We start from the raw sequence: 20,499 nt of genomic DNA on the forward strand, positions 1-20,499 counted from the left end.
TCCCGAACCCATATGGTCGCACGCTTAACGTTCGATGGCACTAGGGTAGCATTGAGATATTAACAGTGGAAAGTCCTAAGGTTGTTTGCAGTCCCACATGGGATTCGAGATGTCACGAGGAGCTGTGGAATGGTCCGGAAGTAAAGATTATATATGGGAAGTTTTATTCAGGGTTCCAGAAAAGCTCGAGGGTTCACCAGGAGTGTACCGGGGGGCACTGAAGGGTTCCGAGGTCCACCGGAGGGACACAGTAACCCTGAAGGGGCCACGCAAACCCTAGGAGGGCGCAGCAACTCCTAATGGGCCAGGAACCACTCCCCCTTAGGCCCATGATGCTAGGAGGGAACCCTAGGGGTGGGGAGGCGCTATACCTGGCTTGGGGGGCAAGCCTTCCCCTGGCCGCCCCTCCCTCACCCCTATGTATAGTGGGGAGGCACATGGGGGGCTGCACCCTTCCACCTTGGCCCTCAGTCTCTCCCAACTCCCCCCACCTCCCTCCAGTACGCGCTTGGTGAAGCCCTGCCGAAATTCTGCTGCTGCCACCATTACTATAACGCCGTGCTGGTTCCGATCTCATCTACCTCCTCTCCCTCACATGCTGGATCAAGAAGGAGAGGATGCCATGAAGCTAAACGTGTGCTAATCTCGAAGGTGCCATCCGTTCAACACTAGATCGGTTTGGATCGCGATTGGATCGTGAAGAGTACGACTACATCAATCACGTTAAGTACGCTAACGCTTTCGGTCTACAAGGGTACATAGACACACTCCCCTCTCGTTGCTATGCATCTCCTAGATTAGATCTTGGGTGTTCCTAGGAAATTATTTGGTTGCTTCGTTCCCTATCATCTAGGGGGGGGGGGAGGGGGGGGTTAGGGTTTCATCTTGGATAAGCTCTGCCCCCTCCACCGCAATCATCTCCCCTCCGGCACCTTCATTTCGTTTCTCCGGTGAGCGGTCTGAAGGATCCATGGCGGGAGGTGCTCGGGGATGTGGGGCCGCGGCGGGTCACCGTCGCGCAAGCGCGCCCCGCATGACGCGGTGGTCGGCAGCTCCAGCCAGCCCACTGTCAAGCCATGACACTCGGTGCAGGGGCGGTAACACGGCGCGCTTTCCCGTAGCGGCCGAGGCGCATGTAGCCGCTTCAACGAGCTCGACGACCAGCTTTGTCCGACCATGAAGAGGCTCTACGACGCGGAGATCGAGCACCACAACGCGAAGGATGCGGTGGAGGCTGTCGAAGAGGGCGCCGCCGAATGCGGAGGAGTACCAACTCGCCACCATCCTCTACCAGTCGGCGTGCGATTACTACCTCAATGTCTCCGTGAGCCACCGCCCCTGACGTCGAGCTACTTTTATCTATATTTTTAGTTTACTTGTGTTGATGACCTCGGGTGTGCTCCAGACGAAACTATGTATTTGGTGTGCTCCAAAAAAACCGCCAGGGAACGAAACTATGTTTATAAGTTTTTAAATTTAGTGTGCAATTTGTAAGATATGTTCTGCGACGAGGCTTAACTACCCGCAAAATAACTTTAGAGCGAACCGCACGGACAAGATTAGAGCATCTCTAGCAGATGCGCTATAATCGGTCAAACATCTAAATTTGTAGTATAGATCCAGTAAAATGGTTGACCCTGATTTTTTTTGCAGCTCCCCGCATATTATCCCCTACATACCTCAAATCTACAATTTTCGAGGCGCTTTGCAAGTCCCCGTATATTGAAATCTTAAACCATTCAACGTCGGAGCAGGCAGGGGAGCTCGTCAGCGGACGGTCGGAGTGTCGCCGGAGCAGGCGGAGGAACTCGGCAGTGGCAACTCGAGCATCGCTGGAGTAGGCGGATGGCCGGAGCGTCGCCAAAGCAGGCGGAGGAGCTCGGCAACGGCCGCCAGAGAGTCATCGGAGTAGGCGGACTGCCCGAGCAGTGGCGGATCCTCGTTGTTCGTCTTTTTGTACTCGCCGTTTTTGGGTACGGTTTTGCAGTGTGGCAAAGCCAATTTGATGCTGCAAATATTTTTGAAAATACTAACGATCACACGTGTGGTAGTTTTGCAACTCGTCCACATGCACGAGTTTGCACGAATGTTGACACATTGAGGCATAATTTGTGTGCCATGTACGACGGGCTGGTGTATGGGCGTTGGAGAGTTCGCCCACACGCCCCGCAGCACACGGTTTGCCAGTTGCGTTGTGTGGGCGAACTAGTTTCTGCTTGTTCGCCCACACAGCCAACACCTAGTCCACGCGCATGTGGGTGAACCGCTTTTCGCCCACACCGCATCCGTACGTTTGTTGGATGACAACTGCAAACTGCAGTTACGCGTACGTGACAATTAGGTAAACACACATGGCAACTACGATTCGTTGCTAGACGGCAACTGCAGTTGCGCGTACGTGGCAACCAGATAAACACACATGAGAACTATGGTCGGACCACACGTGGCAACTAGGTAAACACACATGGCAACTATTGTTTGACCATATGTGGCAAGTAGTTAATCACACACGGCAACTATGATTTGATTACACGCAGCAACTACCATAAATTAGACATGACAACTATAGTTAACCAAAACAGATAAAGTTGTTATGCTTTTACAACTACATTTGCCATCCCGGATAACTATATTTGCCATCCCAGATGACAACTAAATCGTCATCCCGCGGGTACCTAATGTAACTGCGCCAGGACATGTGGGTATTTTTTGTTTCGTGCAACACGCGCGGGATAGAGATGAGTATTACTTGTTGGACGCATGACACGAAGTAGCTGCGCCCACACGCATGAGCAATTCTAATGTTCGTCCACACACAGCCCGTATGGGCTGTCTCCTGTTCATGCCACGTATAATATGTTGACGGATGTCTAGTATACCACACGTGTCGACGTTATCGGCATGCAATATTTTTGCGGGAGGCCTGTATAACGATTGGATTACAGCACATCTAGAGATGCTCATATAGGGCATGTGCTAGACTCCTCGCCCGATCCCGACAGAACTCACTGGGGCTTGGTATCCTCTCATCCCGCAGCTGCATCCACCCGAGAGATCTCCGGCGACCAGACTCCCTACGCTCCTCCCGGCGGTGGATCGGATCCACCCGCCCCCAACCCCCCCAACCCGAGCTTCACTTTTTCCTCCACGCCCAACGGCCGAGGTCACCGACCCAGCCGCCCCGTTCCTCTTAGACGCTGACGCCGCCGGCCGCCCTGCTTCGCCGTTCCTCGTCAACTCCTCTCCCGCCTCTGCGTTCGCCACCACGCACCGAGGCCCAAGGTAGCGCCCCTAAACTCAATCTCCTCTCATGTCTGTGCGTGTGCAGTGCGTGTATACAGAGCAGTGATCACAGGGAGGCTATTAAGAATGGGCTTTCTCTTCATTTTTTCAGAGATGTGTTAGTTAACTTATTCATTCATCACAACATACATTTCAAGAGTGTACTAATCTTGGGTGACATAACCCTTACAGGGAAATGCTTCTGAACCTAAATTCCAGTGTACCTGACCTCATACATTACTAGTAAAAATACAGGTTGAGGATGCTCCTTGGCTTAGTCTTGCTGCTCACCTTTACTAGTCTTTCTTGTAATCAGGACAAGTGATTTTGTCAAACCAAACGAAGCAACATATATATGATTCATGTGCTTGGCGTGTGCTCTGTGCATGTCTGTGCGTGTGCTGTGTAGCTTGGGTGTGCTCTGCTAATAATGTGGGCTGGTACTACTATTATCATATGTTTATAGAAATTTGCAAATTGATAATTGGCTATATAGATGGTAGAGCCCAGTGGCCACCGTAACTTTTTGTGAGTGTGCCGCTGCACCAGTAAAGCATGGAAATAGGCCAACCAGGTCCTTAAATTCCGCTGGCTATAAAGGCTTCATGAGTGAGTTAAAAGCAAAGACTGGGAGAAACTATGTAAAGAAGCAGCTTAAGAAATCGTTGGGATGATACAAACACTATATATTCAGCATGAAAGCTCAGTGATATGGACGCTGTATATTCAAAAATCGTTCAAAAGGTTTCCTCATCCTCCAGCAGGCATTTCTTTAAAACAATCACACAACTCAATTTGAGAATGTATTGTGTGTCCTGTTTGACATGAACATGCATTGTGTAGGAAAACACTATCTTGTTGATTTTGGGTACCCCAAACAAACACAGCCTTAAACTCCCATTTCCTCTAACCAATGAGTGCACTTTTTACCTTCTCACCCGTCAGCTCCCATTCAACATCTCTAATTCTCATGAAATCAAACACACTGTCTTGCGCAGTGGAGCAAATCAACCAGTTGAGATGGCGACGTTGAGGCCGCTGACTGTGGAGGATGTGTTGAGGGTGAACGGCAGCCGCCGCTTTGCTGCTGCACTGGCCGCTGCCTCCCCCTTCGATTCTCTCGCGAACACACTCCTCACCGCCCGCCGCATCTGGCTCAACGAGGTAGGTAGCTCTCGATCTCTGAATCTCTCTTCCCCGCGGCCATCCTCCTGTCTGAATTCCCCTCACTTCCCGTACTGATACATGCTGCTCATGTGCGTGCAATCGGGATCGGCGTGGAACAAATCAAGGTAGACGTGACTGGATGGCTGGAGGCCTTCGCTGCCCACCCGCCCATTGGAACCACCTCCTCATCCGTCTCCAAGTCGGTTTCCTTACTTCTACTTCTGCTGGCCTCAGTAATGTTCGCTTCTTGCTGTCACTGATCGTCAGTCACTGCAGGTGGAGCAAGGAAGAGCAATCAGCTGCGCTTTCCACAGCCACTGATTCGACCGCGCAGGTTCTATGCTGTTCACTGTGTTCCTTGCATCTGTGATCTGATTTGTGGACTCAATTCAGTTTCTTGCAACTTTTGCAGGAGTTGTCCGAGTGGAATGCCAAATACAGGGAGAAGTTTGGGTTTGTGTTCATGATATGCGCGTCTGGGAGGACTGCCCCTGAGGTCTTAGCTGAGCTTAAGGTCTGCATATGTCTATCCTAAACTCCTATATTTGGTTTCTGTAATTGACATGTATGCCTGTTCAGGTCATCTCAACAGTTCGCGCAGCAGTAATGTGGTTTGTCTTTAAATGTCTGCTATTACCCCTCTCTGTTAGGTGTTACGGTATTGTGATCTGTGGAATACCAGTAAAATCATAAGCATGGAAGAACTGCTGTTTTCTGAATGACAATAGTGGCCTTCCTCGATGGGCCAGAATTTTTGTATTGGAACTAATTATGTTCCTTTGGCTTTTGGTATCACCTGGGGTATTTAATTTTGAGTTTAGCCCTGATGCAGTGCACTGCGCGTGCTATGACTTGATCACAAAATCATATTACTAGAAAGCCTTGATACAATGTTTTGCTTTCTATCTCTATAATGATTTTTGAGTTATCTTATCATCCTGCTTCTCTTTCCAGAGGCGTTATGCAAATAGGCCAATTGTTGAGCTTGAGGCTGCGGCAGAGGAAGAACTGAAGATAACTGAGCTGCGTCTTGCAAAGCTTTTCTCAGCAGAAACTGCTGCTCCCCCTACTTCAGGTGAAAATCATATTAGCCAACCGGATAAAGCAGCAGGTATTGAATTATCTGTTGACTCGTTCTGTGGTAAAATAGACATCTGCTCTTCTTTATCCACTTGTTTGCACCTTTTTTTCTTATGTATCCTATAGTTGAAACTTGAACAATATTGACCTCGCATGCTCGTGCTTTCCTAAGATCGGTGTCTTATTGGTCTATTTGTTCAGTGCTACCAAGTCTGGAATTTCTGTTCTTCCATTTTCATAAGCCAGTTCAATTGAGTGAGCAATTTCAACCTGCAATGTTTTGTATATCCAAACATCTGTATTGGTATTGGAGCCCATTGCAATACAAAGGTTGATTTGGTATTGGACCCGATGCAAATTCCAAGCCCCACAATACATACATATCCAAACGAAGCCAATGTGTTTTTGGTCTTTCCGTACATTGGTGCTACACTGCCACTCCCTCCGTCCCACAATATAAGAGCGTTTTGCAAGCTACGTTAGCTTGCAAAACTCTCTTATATTGTGGGACGGAGGGAGTACATGCAAAGGCACCAGTTGAATTGTTTTGACGTTATGTAATTTTTCACTTTGAGCTGAAAATAAGGTTGCGCCCCATAGGGGTATATCTAATCTGCAAACATTAGAATACTGACTAGTGTTTGCCAATGCCTGATACTAAATAAAGATCTACTATTGCAATTATTACAAACAATAACCTTTTGTATTACCTTACAAACAATAACTTCGCATAACGTGGTTCTTTGTTTGTTTATCTGAAGGCAACTGAATTATCTCTTGACAAATAGAAACTATAGTCTACATGAAAGAGATAAAGTGCAAGATTCATTCTTAACATTTGAAAATAGTTAACACCATGAAAATAGTTTGTCATTGCTGATTGCACACTGGAAAGACAACTCCTGGGCATGGATCTTTGTTTTTCTTCTATTTGGGGCTTGGATTATTATCAATTTCTTGCACCAGAATTGTTTGTAGTCTGTACCTCCATGATTATCTGGATTGTTCTGTGTACTTTGCTTGTGCAGTTGTGACGGTGTAACTATCAATAGTAGTTTTTATATCTGTGCAACTTTTGGTAATTTTGCTTTCTTAAGCTTCATTAAAAATTTGAAATAGATCGGATGCGGATTATTGGTGCACACCTTGGAGCTCTTTCCCAGCATTCTGCCAATAAAGCTCCTGAAATTACAGGTAGCTCCAACCGGACACGCCCTCCTATCACAACCCATGTGCTGGACACGGCTCTTGGATCGCCAGCAGCTGGAATTGAAGTTCACCTGGAGATGTGGAAGGACGCGTCAAGTCCCCCGTCATTTGACAACAAAGAATTCAAGGGATGGACAACCCTAGGCACTTCGATAACAAACAATGATGGACGCAGCGGTCAGCTGATGGACATCGTTGACAATGTCGCCCCTGGTTTCTACCGCATAAGTTTCAATACCTCCAAGTATGCACCGTCAGGGTTCTTCCCTTACGTGAGCATCATATTTGAGATAAAAAGAAGCCAGACGACCGAGCATTTCCATGTTCCTCTTTTGCATTCTCCCTTTTCCTTTACCACTTACCGTGGCAGCTAAGCTGTTGATTTGTGTGTAAATCACATTGAGTGATGGTGGTGTCCTGAAACAAGCATAAATGGTCGTAAATCATGGTATTAAGTTGGCACTGACATTGTGATACCTGAATAATGTTGTTCCGTGTAATGGGAAGCTTGAGTATGCAGTGGCATTCGAGCAGTTTGTTTAAATACTTTTATCACTTGCTATTTGTGATTGGTGGCCTGGCCTTGTGTGTGGTATTACATCTCCACTGCTAGATGTGACATGTCACATACTTTGCCATCGAGGTGGAAACGATATACCAGTGACAGATGCCTCGCCACTTCCGGAGCCCGGAGTGCTCCATCTATGGTAACTATAGCTCGCCACTTCCTGAGACCTCAATGCTTCATCTATGGTAACTAGATGATGACGTGCACGTTGTTGCGGGATTTTCAGTAGTCTTAGAGACATATTGTAACAAATAAAACACGTAATACAATTTTATGTTACATATAGTTTTTTTAACTGTTATGTTGCATATAGTTATACTAAAAAAAGTAATATTTTAATCTCTCAAAAACAGATACTAACATGTGGATGTACTAATTTTCAGTGGCGTTCGTGTATTCCTTTTACGAGCTTCATTCAGGTGATCTTGTCAAGCAAGTGTTGACTGTTTTGTTTGGACTTAATATCAAATGGCAATTGCTAATGCTTGGCGAGGTTCTCACCCCAGGAATTGGTTATGCTACGCATACCTTTGGTTTTGCCAAAGTTGTTTTAAAAATATGTGTCCGTGATTCATCCAATAATTATGCAGGATCCGAATTTAGCTTGCACAAATCTGTTCGCCAATCAAACTTCGATTGTACACTATGTTAGTACAAGTTAGTTACATGTAAGAAAATCAGTAGCCTGCATGTTCAGCTACATAACGGAATTGTCTAAAAGAAAAAAGCTACATATCGGAAGATCAAATTAAGTACTCCCTCCGTTCACTTTTATAAGTCATTTCAGACAACCAATCAAGCTGTTTTACACACTGTCTGAAATGTCTATAGCGCCTTATAAAAGTAAACAGAGGGAGTACTATTTTTTTTTCAAGGATACGTCAGAAACATAGAAGGGCAACACCAAGACGGCTTTAGGGCATTTCCAATATCTGTCTGCAATACAAACAAATTTGGACACAATTCATGCAAACACTGCAGAATTCATGCAAATAGACATAGGTTCGGACATAATTTACACAAATCGGATGATATTTCATCCGTTCAACTGAAACTTAAAAAAAACTAAACTAATTTGTAGTGGACGGTGACCTCGTACGTCTGGCAAGGCTGGCCGGCGGCACCTTCGTCGATATCCGTGTCGCCATCGTCGTTGTTGTCGTCGCCGAAGTGGTCCTTCCAGCGGCGGAAGGACGCGGGGGCGCAACAACTCTGCCTGGCCGCCGTCTGGCGCTCGTGGAGGAGCCGCTCGGCTTCCTCATGCACTGTGTGGAGAGCCGCCTCGGCCAACGCCGACCCTTCCCCTGCCGGCGACGATGGAGGTGTCGCTAAGCGACCTCTCCTCCCTGATCTTGGCAAGCACCATGTCGAGGAAGCAGTTGCCACGCGGACCTCTCCGTGGTGGTCACTAGCCGGTCGCAGACCCAGGCCTCTGTGAGGACCCAGCTCGGTGCCTCGTCAAATTTCACGAACGCCGCGCCGTGTTGCGTCGCTCCCTCCACGTCGCCTCCTTGGCCACCCTCTCCTCCGTCGACACGATGCTTCACGACGAGGAGCCTCGACCGCTGCGGCCACCGAGGTAGCTCTCTCTAGTTTGCATACGGTTTGTGGAATTTTGGATAAGCGCTCGCGTCCGTGGACAGATGGAGCTCCGCGTTGGATGGCTTGCAGCGCCTGAACCTCGGTCCGGATGTTTGCGAGCGTTTTGAGGGGTCCACGTTGGAGATGCTCTTACCTCCTCCAACAAGGGCCCATCTGCACAATTCTTTGTGCGTACTCCCATCTATACCTTTCGATAGACACATCGTCCTTCAAAAACACTTGATGTCTGCTACACAACTTATTCTTGTAGACTCATGTTGGGCCTTCAAGCGTAGAGTTTTGTAGAACAGTAGCAATTCCCCCTCAAGTGAATGACATAATGTTTATTAATCTATGGGAGGCGTAGGATGAAGATATAGTCTCTCTCAAACAACCCTGCAATCAAATACAAGAAATCTCTTGTGTCCCCAACATACCCAATACAATGGCAAATTGTATAGGTGCACTAGTTCGGCGAAGAGATGGTGATACAAGTGTAGTATGGATAGTAGATATAGGCTTTTGTAATCTGAAAATATAAAAACAGCAAGGTAGCAATTGATAAAACGGAGCACAAGCGGTATTGCAATGCTTAGAAACAAGGCCTAGGGTTCATACTTTTACTAGTGCGATCTCTCAATGGTGCTAACATAACTGAATCATATAACAATCTCTCAACGTGCGGCAAATCACTCAAAAATTCTTATCTAGCAAAGAACATAAGATGAAATTGTTGTAGGGTACAAAACCACCTCAAAGTTATCTTTTCCGATCAATCTATTGAGCTATTCATATAAGTGTCATGAATAGCCATAGAGTTCGTACTAAAATAACACCATATGATACACATCAACCAACTCTAATGTCACCTAGATACTCCAATGTCACCACAAGTATCCGTGAGTTGATTATTTGATGTGCATCAAACAATCTCAGATTAATAATAGTCAATCCAACACAAAGAACTTCAAAGAGTGCCCCAAGATTTCTAACGGAGAAAGAAGGACGAAAATGTGTATCAACCCCTATGCATAGATTACCCCAATGTCACGATAATCCGCGAGTTGAATACCAAAACATATATCAACTGAATCAATAGAACACCCCATTGTCACCAGGGGTATCCACATGCAAGACATACATCAAGTATTCTCAAATCCAAGAAGTATTCAATCCGATAATAGTGAAACTTCAAAGGTAAAAAACTCAATTCATCACAACAAGATAGAGAGGGAGAAACACCATATGATCCAACTATATTAACAAAGTCCGCGGTAGATCAAGATCGTGCCAAATCAACAACATCAGAGAGAGAGAGAGAGAGAGAGAGAGAGAGAGAGATCAAACACATAGCTATTGGTACATACCCTCGGGCCCGAGGTGAAATACCCCCTCCTCGTCATGGAGACCGTCAGGATGATGAAGATGGCCTCCGGTGATGATTTCCCCCTCCGACAGGGTGCCAGAGAAGGCCTCAAGATGAGATCGCTTCGGTACATAGGCTTGCGGCAGCGGAGCAGAAGTTCTATGTTTCTTTCTGGGGTTTTTGGTATTTATAGGCATTTTTGCGTTGGTTTCACGTCAAGGGGGGCCACGAGGGAGCGACAAGCCTACCAGACGCGCCCTAGGGGTGGGCGCGCCCCCAGGCTTGTCGCTTCCTCGTGAGGCTTCTGGTCCTTCCTCGAAGCTTCATGGGTCTCTTTTGGTCCAAAAAATCACCATAAATTTTTAGCCCATTCCAAGAACTTTTATTTTTGCACGAAAAACAACACCACGGTAATTCTGCTAAAGACAGCGTCAGTCCGGGTTACTTCCATTCAAATCATACCAAAACCATATAAAATTGTTGTAAATATGGCATGAATACTTCACAAATTATAGATACGTTGGAGAAGTATCAACACCCCTATACATATTGTCAGTGAAATAATCACGACGGGGCAATAATGACGGCAACACGAGGCTCCGCCAATAGGATGGCGTGTAATGTGTTCCTTAGGAAGGTTGAGCTCATAAAAATAGCAATCTGGCAAAGAGTGGAATTAGGAGATGAGACGAAAAGAGAGATTCATGTTCACACGGAATGATTGCTCATGGCATGCCATCTATCCACCCCCACGCGAAGATTGATATGTCCATTTTGCATCATGTTTTTCTACTATTATTTACATTGTTTTAAAGTTACACTTCATTTTAGATGCAATTCTAATGCCTTTTCTCTCTTAAATTGCAAGTTTTATCACAAGAGGAAGATTGCCGACAGCTGCATTCTGGACCTGAATAAAGCTATAACAGAGATAGCTATTCTCTGGAGCTCCAAATAATCTGAAAATTTATGGAGATTTATTTTAGAATATATAAAAATACTAGAAGAAGAATCACCAGGAGGGGACCAACCAGTGAGCCACAAGCTTAGGTGGCACGCCCACCCCCTAGGTGTGCTACTTGTGTTGTGGGAACGGATCTGACAGTAGAGGTAGGGGGTACGTAGGAGAGGGCAGAGTCTACCTACGGTGAGATTGTACACTCGGATTTACGAGTTCGGGCCCCTCTCAGAGGAGGTAAAAGCCCTACGTCTTGGTGCCGCGGGAGCATTGTTTCTTTGGAGTGTTGATACGTCTCCAACGTATCTACTTTTGCAAACACTTTTGCCATTGTTTTGGACTCTAACTTGCATGATCTGAACGGAACTAACTCGGACTGACGTTGTTTTCAGCAGAATTGCCATGGTGTTATTTTTGTGCAGAAATAAAAGTTCTCGGAATGACCTGAAAATCCACGGAGACACGTTTTGGAATTAATAAAAAATATTGGCGAAAGAATCAATGTAAGGGGTCCACCCCTGTCCACGAGGGTGCAGGGCGCACCCACCCCCCTGGGCGCGCCCCCTGCCTCGTGGGCCTCCTGGACCTCCACCGACCTCAACTCCAACTCCATATATTCACGTTCGGGGAGGAAAAAAATCAAAGAGAAGGATTCATCACATTTTACGATACAGAGCCACCGCCAAGCCCTAATCTTCCTCGGGAGGGCTGATCTGGAGTCCGTTCGGGGCTCCGGAGAGGGGAATCCGTCGCCATCATCATCATTAACCATCCTCCATCACCAATTTCATGATGCTCACCGCCGTGCATGAGTAATCCCATCGTAGGCTTGCTGGACGGTGATGGGTTGTATGAGATTTACCATGTAATCGAGTTAGTTTTGTTAGGGTTTGATCCCTTGTATCCATTATGTTCTAAGATTGATGTTGCTATTACTTTGCCATGCTTAATGCTTGTCACTAGGGCCCGAGTGCCATGATTTCATATCTGAACCTATTATGTTTTCATGAATATATGTGAGTTCTTGTTCCTATCTTGCAAGTCAATAGTCACCTACCATGTGTTATGATCCGACAACCCCGAAGTGACAATAATCGGGACCACTCCTAGTGATGCCCGTAGTTTGAGGAGTTAATGTATTCACTAAGTGCTAATGCTTTGGTTCGGTACTCTATTAAAAGGAGGCCTTAATATCCCTTAGTTTCCATTAGGACCTCGCTGCTATGGGAGGGTAGGACAAAAGATGTCATGCAAGTTCTTTTCCATAAGCACGTATGACTATATTCGGAAAACATGCCTACATTACATTGATGAACTGGAGCTAGTTGGTGTCACCCTATGTTATAACTGTTGCATGATGAATTGCATCCGACATAATTATCCATCATTGATCCATTGCCTATGAGCTTTTCACATATTGAAATTTGCTTAGTTACTTCTCTGTTGCCACTGTTACGATCACCACAAAACTGCTACTGTTACTTTTGCCACCGCTACTTCCATACTACTTTGCTACTAAATATTTTGCTGCAGATATTAAGTCTTTCAGGTGTGGTTGAATTGACAACACAACTGCTAATACTTGAGAATATTCTTTGGCTCCTCTTGTGTCGAATCAATAAATTTGTGTTGAATACTCTACCCTCGAAAACTGTTGCGATCCCCTATACTTGTGGGTTATCAAGACCTTTTTCTGGCGCCGTTGCTAGGGAGCATAGCTCTATTATTTGAGTCACTTGGGATTTATATCTGTTGATCACTATGAGGAACTTGAAAGATGAAAGAACCAAGATTTTTTCCTCAACTACAAGGGAAGGTAAGGAACTGCCATCTAGCTCTACACTTGACTCACCTTCTGTTATGAGTAAATTTGAGACACCTACACCTACACCTGCTATTGATTTTGATATGTCGCATGTTATTGATGATGCCACTTCTGCTATGCATGATGCCTATGATGAAACTACTTCTATGCTTGATAATACTGTGCCATTAGGTAAATTTCTTGATGAACAACTTACTAGGGTTAGTGAGAATGAAATTATTGAAACTGATAATATTGATGAAAGTGATGATGAAGATTCTCCGCCTAGATATGAATTGCCTATTGTACCTGAGGGTTATGTTATGGATGAAGAAACTGCTAGAGACTTGCTTGCTTTCAATGATAGATATGATCTTAAGAAACTGTTAGCTAAGCTGAAAGAGAAGTCTCTGAATGCTAGAATGAAATATGACCCTGCTTTTGCTACTTCACCTATCTGTGTTACTGAAAAGGATTATGATTTGTCTGTCGATCCTGAGTTAATTACTTTGGTTGAATCTGATCCTTTTTATGGCTATGAATCTGAAACTATTGTGGAACATCTTACTAAATTGAATGATATAGCCACCCTATTTACTCATGAGGAAAAATACGCTATTATTATATCCTTAAATTGTTTCCTTTCTCATTAAAGGGTGATGCTAAGATATGGTTTAATTCTCTTGCTCCTGGTTGTGTGCGTAGTCCCCAGGATATGATTTATTACTTCTCTGCAAAATATTTTCCTGCTCATAAGAAACAAGCTACCTTAAGGGAAATATATAACTTTGTGCAAATCGAAGAAGAGAGTCTCCCACAAGCTTGGGGGAGGCTTCTCCGATTACTTAATGCTTTGACTGATCATCCTCTCAAGAAAAACAAAATACTTGATATCTTTTATAATGGACTAATCGATGCTTCCAGATACCACCTAGATAGTTGTGCTGGTTGTGTTTTCAGGGAAAGAACCGTTGAGCAAGCTGAATTGCTATTGAATAATATATTGAGTAATGATAATGATTGGACACTTCCTGAACCAACTCCTAAGCCAACTCCGAAGAAAAGGGGTATTCTATTTCTCAGTCCTGAAGATATGCAAGAGGCGAAGAAATCTATGAAAGCTGAAGATGTTAAGAATTTACCACCTATTGAAGAAATACATGGTCTTAATAACCCGACACACGTAGTAAAGGTAAATTCTATCTATAGATTTGATGAAGGTGATATTCCTCATAACAAGTCTGCTAGTCACTACTTGGATGAGTTTGATAATTTTATTGTTAAACAAGAAAACTTCAATGCTTATGTTGGTAGACAATTGAAACGTAATGCTTATATGGTTGAACACTTGAGTGATTATATGTCTAGAGTTAAATGTCACCTTAAGCTTATTAGTAAACATGCATCCATGGTTACCACTCAAGTAGAACAAGTACTTAAGGCACAAGATGAATTGCTCCATGAATTAAATAATAAGAATAATGACAATGATGTTAGAGTTATGACTAGAGGTGGTAGAATGACCTAGGAACCTCTGTATCCTGAGGGTCATCCTCAAAGATTTGAGAAAGATTCTCAGAGAACAAATATTGATGCACCTAGTCCTTCTAAGAACAAGAAAAATAAAAATGATAGGACTTTGCATGCTTCTAGTGAACCCGCTATTGATACACCTAAGAATCCCAATGATATTCCTGTTTCTGATGTTGAAACACAATCTGGTAATGAACATGAACCTAGTGATAATGTTAATGATGATGTTCATGTTGATGCTCAACCTAGTAATAACAATGATGTAGAGATTGAACCTGCTATTAATCTTGATAACCCACAATCAAAATATCAATGTTATGATAAGAGAGACCTTGTTGCTAGGAAGCACGGTAAAGAAAGAGAACCATGGGTTTAGAAACCCATGCCTTTTCCTCCTAAGCCATCCAAGAAAAAGGATGATGAGGATTTTGAGCGCTTTGCTGAAATGATTAGACCTATCTTTTTACGTATGCGTTTGACTGATATGCTTAAAATGAATCCTTATGCCAAGTATAGGAAAGATATAGTTACAAATAAAAGAAAGATACCGGAAGCTGAAATTTCCACCATGCTTGCCAATTATACTTTCAAGGGTAGAATACCAAAGAAACTTGGAGATCCAGGAGTACCAACTATACCATGCTCCATTAAAAGAAACTATGTTAAAACTGCTTTATGTAATCTTGGAGCCGGTGTTAGTGTTATGTCTCTCTCTTTATATCATAGACTTGATTTGAATAAGTTGACACCTACTGAAATCTCTTTGCAAATGGCCGATAAATCAACTGCTATACCCGTCGTATTTGTGGGGATGTGCCTGTTGTGGTTGCAAACATTACTATTTTAACGGACTTTGTTATCCTTGATATTCCCGAGGACAACAGTATGTCGATCATCCTTGCTAGACCCTTTTTCAATACTACAGGGGCTGTCATTGATTGCGACAAAGGCAATGTCACTTTTCATGTTAATGGTAATGAGCATACGGTACATTTTTGTTGCTGAAGTGACCCTGTTCTTGAGATTGCATGTCAAATATTTATGGCCCAAAGTAGTTTTAATGCATGATATAGCCTCTAGGCACTTGTGGGAGTAGTTGCTATCAATCTTGTTGAATTTAGTTCACTTTTATTTTGAGTCACTAAAAATTTCAGAAATTTTCCAGAGAAAGAAAATGATGAAGAGATTGTTGAGGGGCTCCTCGAGCCGGAGCTCGAAGGACAAGCAGAATGAGGAGAATAAAAAGCCCAAGTACAATCTTCCTCGCACCACGGAGGTCCGGCCGTGTGAATGGCCTTGTGATGCGTTCTTGAGGGCCGCCGGAATTTATGACGACTTTTATTATTTGGCAGAAATGCAGGCCTCACCGACTTCTCCACGACTAGTGTGAACAGTATATCCTACTCACTAATATTTTCGTGCAAAACTTCTACTTCCATGCTAGAAAATCACCACCTTCAGTGGAGTTTTATTTATATGATGAGGTTAAGGAGATGTCACTCTATGATTTTTGTTTGGTTTGCAAGTTGCCCTTTGTGGGCAGCATCGAGGAACCACATCCTAGTGATGTGGATGGATTTATTAATAGAATTGCTGTAGGGGAAACGAGAAAAGTTTCAGATGCAAGGACTACTAGTGTATATTTTCCTGTTCTACGTTACTTTGCAATATTTGCTAGTAGATGCTTAATTGGTCGCGGGAACGGTGGAAACCTTAGTGCTCTTGACCTTGCTATTTTGCGCCAGGCTTTATTTCGTGATACAATCTTCAGTTTAGGCACTATTGTTGCTAAACAGTTAAGTCTGAACCGTACAAAGGGCCCCATCTTCAGAGGAATCTTTGCTTCACGCCTTGCTAAACACTTTGAGATACCTATTAGGCATCATGAGAAAGAGGAAAAGTTGCTGCCCACTATTTTTCTAGACTATAAGAGTATGGTAGCACATGACTTTATTGTTAAAAATAAGAAGATACTTAAGTATAACTTGATATTTGCTAAAACTCATTGTGAGACTATTATCTTGCCTGCACCCTCTTTGTTTAACATACTTTCAGGCACATACCTCATCCTGCCCGAGGACATTTATGCATGTACCTCATACTGGAAGCTGACACAAGCTCCAGAGCCTGAGCCACCACTTGACCCATATCGGGAGTTTGTTTATTAGTGGGATCCGGAGGAGCTCGCTAACCAGTGGCACCCCGAGGACCCTCCTCAGTACACCGGCAAGGGTAGCTTTGATCCATGGGCATAAACCAACTTAGGCCAAAAGCCTAAGCTTGGGGGAGTACGTATTTCTCACCGACACTACATTCATGTTCACACACTCATTCTAGTTGTCGGTGTTCATACTTTTCCATTGTACTATCCATGCTAGTTTATTTTCTTTTCCTGCTTTCTTCTTGTGTTGTGAAAAACCTTAAGAAAAACCAAAAAAACTTAGTTGAATCCTTCAGCTAGTTTACTTTCCATGATTGTAGTAGTAATATTAAAAGAAAACCCAAAAAGATTTCTCGTTCTTCTTTTGCTTGTTGGGAGCTCTCCTGTGTAAATAAGTTCTATCTCTTTTCTTTGCTTTGGGGGTCGAGAGGAGAAGACCATGATGAAAATGTTGAGTGGATCTTATATGCATTATTGTTGATCTAACCAAGAGCCCATATTACCTTGTCTTCTCCTTTAAGTTAAATGTTTGCAGATTCCAGCTTAGTCCAATGCACGTGCACTATTATTATTATCCACACCGTTCAGTCGTGCAAGTGAAAGGCAATAATGATGATATACGATGAAAGGATTGAGATGAGAGAAGCTGGTATGAACTCGACCTATCTTGTTTTTGTAAATATTATTAGTTCATCATTCCTGATTCAGCTTATTATGGATGAAACATGTTTGCAATGACAATTAGATATTATAGTTGCTCATGCCATGCTTAATTAGCTAGGAGCTTATAATGGTTTATCTTGCGTGCCAACATGCTATTAAAATGGTTGTGATGTCGTATGATAGGGTGGCATCCTCCTTTGATTGATTCGAGTGGCTTGACTTGGCACATGTTCCCGCATGTAGTTAAAACAAAATCAACATAGCCTTCACGATATTTATATTCATGGTGATTTATATCCTACTCATGCTTGCACTCATTGTTGGTTAATCTTAATGCATGTTCATGATTGTTGTCGCTCTCTAGTTGGTCGCTTCCCAGTCTCTTTCTAGCCTTCACTTGTACTAAGCGGGAATACTGCTTGTGCATCCACTTCCATAAACCCCAAAGTTATTCCATATGAGTCCACCATACCTTCCTATATGCGGTATTTACCTGCCATTCCAAGTAAATTTGTATGTGCCAAACTCTAAACCTTCAAATGAAATTCTGTTTTGTATGCTTGAATAGCTCATCTATCAACTAGGGTTTTCTATATCTTCCATGCTAGGTGGGTTATTCTCACGATGACTGGACTCCGCTCATCATTCACGAGAAAATAGCCGGTAACCGGGATGCCCAGTCCGATGCTCAAATTGAATCAAAATAATTTCAAACAAAACTCCCCTAGGATTGTTGTTAGTTGTATGGTACCCGTTGATTCGGGCTAGCCATGGATTGGTGCTCGTTGATGGTGGGGGAGAATAAAGTTTACCATTCTATTTGGGAACCGCCTATAATGTATGTAGCATGGAAGATATCGAGATCCCTTGGTTGTTATGTTGACAATGAAAGTATGCCACTCAAAATATTATTTATCTCTATTTCAAAACTCGAGCTCTGACACCTCTCCAAATCCCTGCTTCCCTCTGCGAAGGGCCTATCTATTTACTTTTATGTTGAGTCATCATCCTCTTATTAAAAAGCACAAGTTGGAGAGCACCGCTGTCATTTGTGTGCATTGTTATTAATTTACATTGAGTATGACTGTGACTAGATCTCTTTTGCCATGAATTACAAAGTTTAGTCAGTCCTTGATCTTCAGGGGTGCTCTACATTTATGTTTTGCAGTCTCAGAAAGGGCTAGCGAGATACCATCTTGTTATATCATATTATGATTGTTTTGAGAAAGTGTTGTCATCCGAGATTTATTATTATTGCTCGCTAGTTGATTATGCCATTCATATGAGTAAACATGAGACCTAAATGTTATTGTGAATATGGTTAGTTCATAATCTTTGCTGAAAACTTGAATGCTGGCTTTACATATTTGCAACAACAAGATCAAACAGAGTTTGTAAAAGTTTTTCTTTATCACTTTGAGTTTGTCAACTGAATTTCTTGAGGACAATCAAAGGTTTAACCTTGGGGGAGTTGATACATCTCCAACGTATCTACTTCTCCAAACACTTTTGCCCTTGTTTTGGACTCTAACATGCATCACTTGAATGAAACTAACTCGGACTGACGCTGTTTTCAGCAGAATTGCCATGGTATTATTTTTGCGCAGAAATAAAAGCTCTCGGAATGACCTGAAAATCCATGGAGACACATTTTGGAATTAATAAAAATATTGGCGAAAGAATCAACATAAGGGGGCCCACCCCTGTCCACGAGGGTGCAGGGCACGCCCACCCCCCTGGGGCGCGCCCCTTGCCTCGTGGGCCCCCTGGACCTCCACCGACCTCAACTCCAACTCCATATATTCATGTTCGGGGAGAATAAATATCAAAGAGACGGATTCATCACGTTTTAGGATACAGAGCTGCTGCCAAGCCCTAATCTTCCTCGGGAGGGCTAATCTGGAGTCCATTCGAGGATCCGGAGAGGGGAATCCGTCGCCATCGTCATCATCAATCATCCTCCATCACCAATTTCATGATGCTCACCGCCGTGCATAAGTAATCCCATCGTAGGCTTGCTGGACGGTGATGGGTTGGATGAGATTTACCATGTAATCGAGTTAGTTTTGTTAGGGTTTGATCCCTAGTATCCATTATATTCTAAGATTGAAGTTGCTATGACTTTGCCATGCTTAATGCTTGTCACTAGGGCTCGAGTGCCATGATTTCAGATCTGAACCTATTATGTTTTCATGAATATATGTGAGTTCTTGATCCTATCTTGCAAGTCAATAGTCACCTACTATGTGTTATGATCTGGCATCCCTGAAGTGACAATAATCGGGACCACTCCCGGCGATGACCGCAGTTTGAGGAGTTCATGTATTCACTAAGTGCTAATGCTTTGGTCCGGTACTCTATTAAAAGGAGGCCTTAATATCCCTTAGTTTCCATTAGGACCCTGCTGCCACGGGAGGGTAGGACAAAAGATGTCATGCAAGTTCTTTTTCATAAGCACGTATGACTATATTCGAAATACATGCCTACATTACATTGATGAACTGGAGCTAGTTCTATGTCACCCTATGTTATAACTATTGCATGATGAATTGCATCCGACATAATTATCCATCATTGATCCATTGCCTACGAGCTTTTCACATATTGAACTTTGCTTAGTTACTTCTCTGTTGCCACTGTTACGATCACCACAAAACTGCTACTGTTACTTTTGCCACCGCTACTTCCATACTACTTTGCTACTAAATATTTTGCTATAGATATTAAGTCTTTCAGGTGTGGTTGAATTGACACGAACTTTACTAGAAACACCCGTGTTTAATAGTCTTTATAACGACGGAGTGATTGCCTGACCATTGTCATCCTGAGGTGGCTCTAGGTCTTCTATCCTTCGAGTGAAATCTTGTACTCCGAGTGAATAACGACGGTCGAGTGGAAGTAGGATAACCGAGTGGATCTTCTGTTGAGTGAATTGCACTCTGCGGTCATTTCAGTCCGTATCTTCTTTCTAACTTTGTAGGCCTTGACCTCTTGTGTAGTGTCCTTGGGTAGGGCATGTAGGTCAGGCCTAAGACTCTACCCTAGGTACATGTCATCGTCATTAGCCCCTGAATGGATTGAGGTCTGAGTGAAGAAGGATTGAAGCTGACTTCGTCCCGACTCAATG

At 43.6% G+C, this 20,499-nt stretch overlaps 1 protein-coding gene across 4 annotated transcripts; it reads left to right on the forward strand.

The window, feature by feature from the left end:
- Nucleotides 1–2,962: 2,962 nt before the first annotated feature.
- On the forward strand, nucleotides 2,963–7,282 carry LOC123092513 (uric acid degradation bifunctional protein TTL). Of its 4 annotated transcripts, none has more exons than XM_044514314.1 (7): nucleotides 2,963–3,282; nucleotides 4,281–4,446; nucleotides 4,575–4,648; nucleotides 4,726–4,783; nucleotides 4,862–4,963; nucleotides 5,404–5,524; nucleotides 6,649–7,282. In XM_044514314.1, the coding sequence occupies exons 2-7, from the start codon at nucleotides 4,303–4,305 to the stop codon at nucleotides 7,110–7,112; spliced, it is 963 nt and encodes a 320-aa protein (XP_044370249.1). In that variant the 5' UTR covers nucleotides 2,963–3,282; nucleotides 4,281–4,302; the 3' UTR covers nucleotides 7,113–7,282. The 4 variants fall into 4 exon arrangements, with proteins under 4 accessions (XP_044370249.1, XP_044370251.1, XP_044370248.1 ...); XM_044514316.1 differs by having other exon boundaries at nucleotides 6,724–7,282; XM_044514313.1 differs by having other exon boundaries at nucleotides 2,967–3,282; nucleotides 5,404–5,560.
- The last annotated feature ends 13,217 nt before the right edge of the window (nucleotides 7,283–20,499 follow it).

Source organism: Triticum aestivum, chromosome 4B (assembly GCF_018294505.1).
Source record: "Triticum aestivum cultivar Chinese Spring chromosome 4B, IWGSC CS RefSeq v2.1, whole genome shotgun sequence".
Classification (NCBI taxonomy): Eukaryota; Viridiplantae; Streptophyta; class Magnoliopsida; order Poales; family Poaceae; genus Triticum; species Triticum aestivum.

Bases quoted from the DNA above. Each gene is read 5' to 3' on its own strand.
- LOC123092513 (XM_044514313.1), top strand. From the start codon at position 4,303: ATGGCGACGTTGAGGCCGCTGACTGTGGAGGATGTGTTGAGGGTGAAC. The intron at 4,447-4,574 runs GTAGGTAGCTCT...GAACAAATCAAG, and splicing joins GCCGCATCTGGCTCAACGAG to GTAGACGTGACTGGATGGCT. The intron at 4,784-4,861 runs GTTCTATGCTGT...CAACTTTTGCAG, and splicing joins CCACTGATTCGACCGCGCAG to GAGTTGTCCGAGTGGAATGC.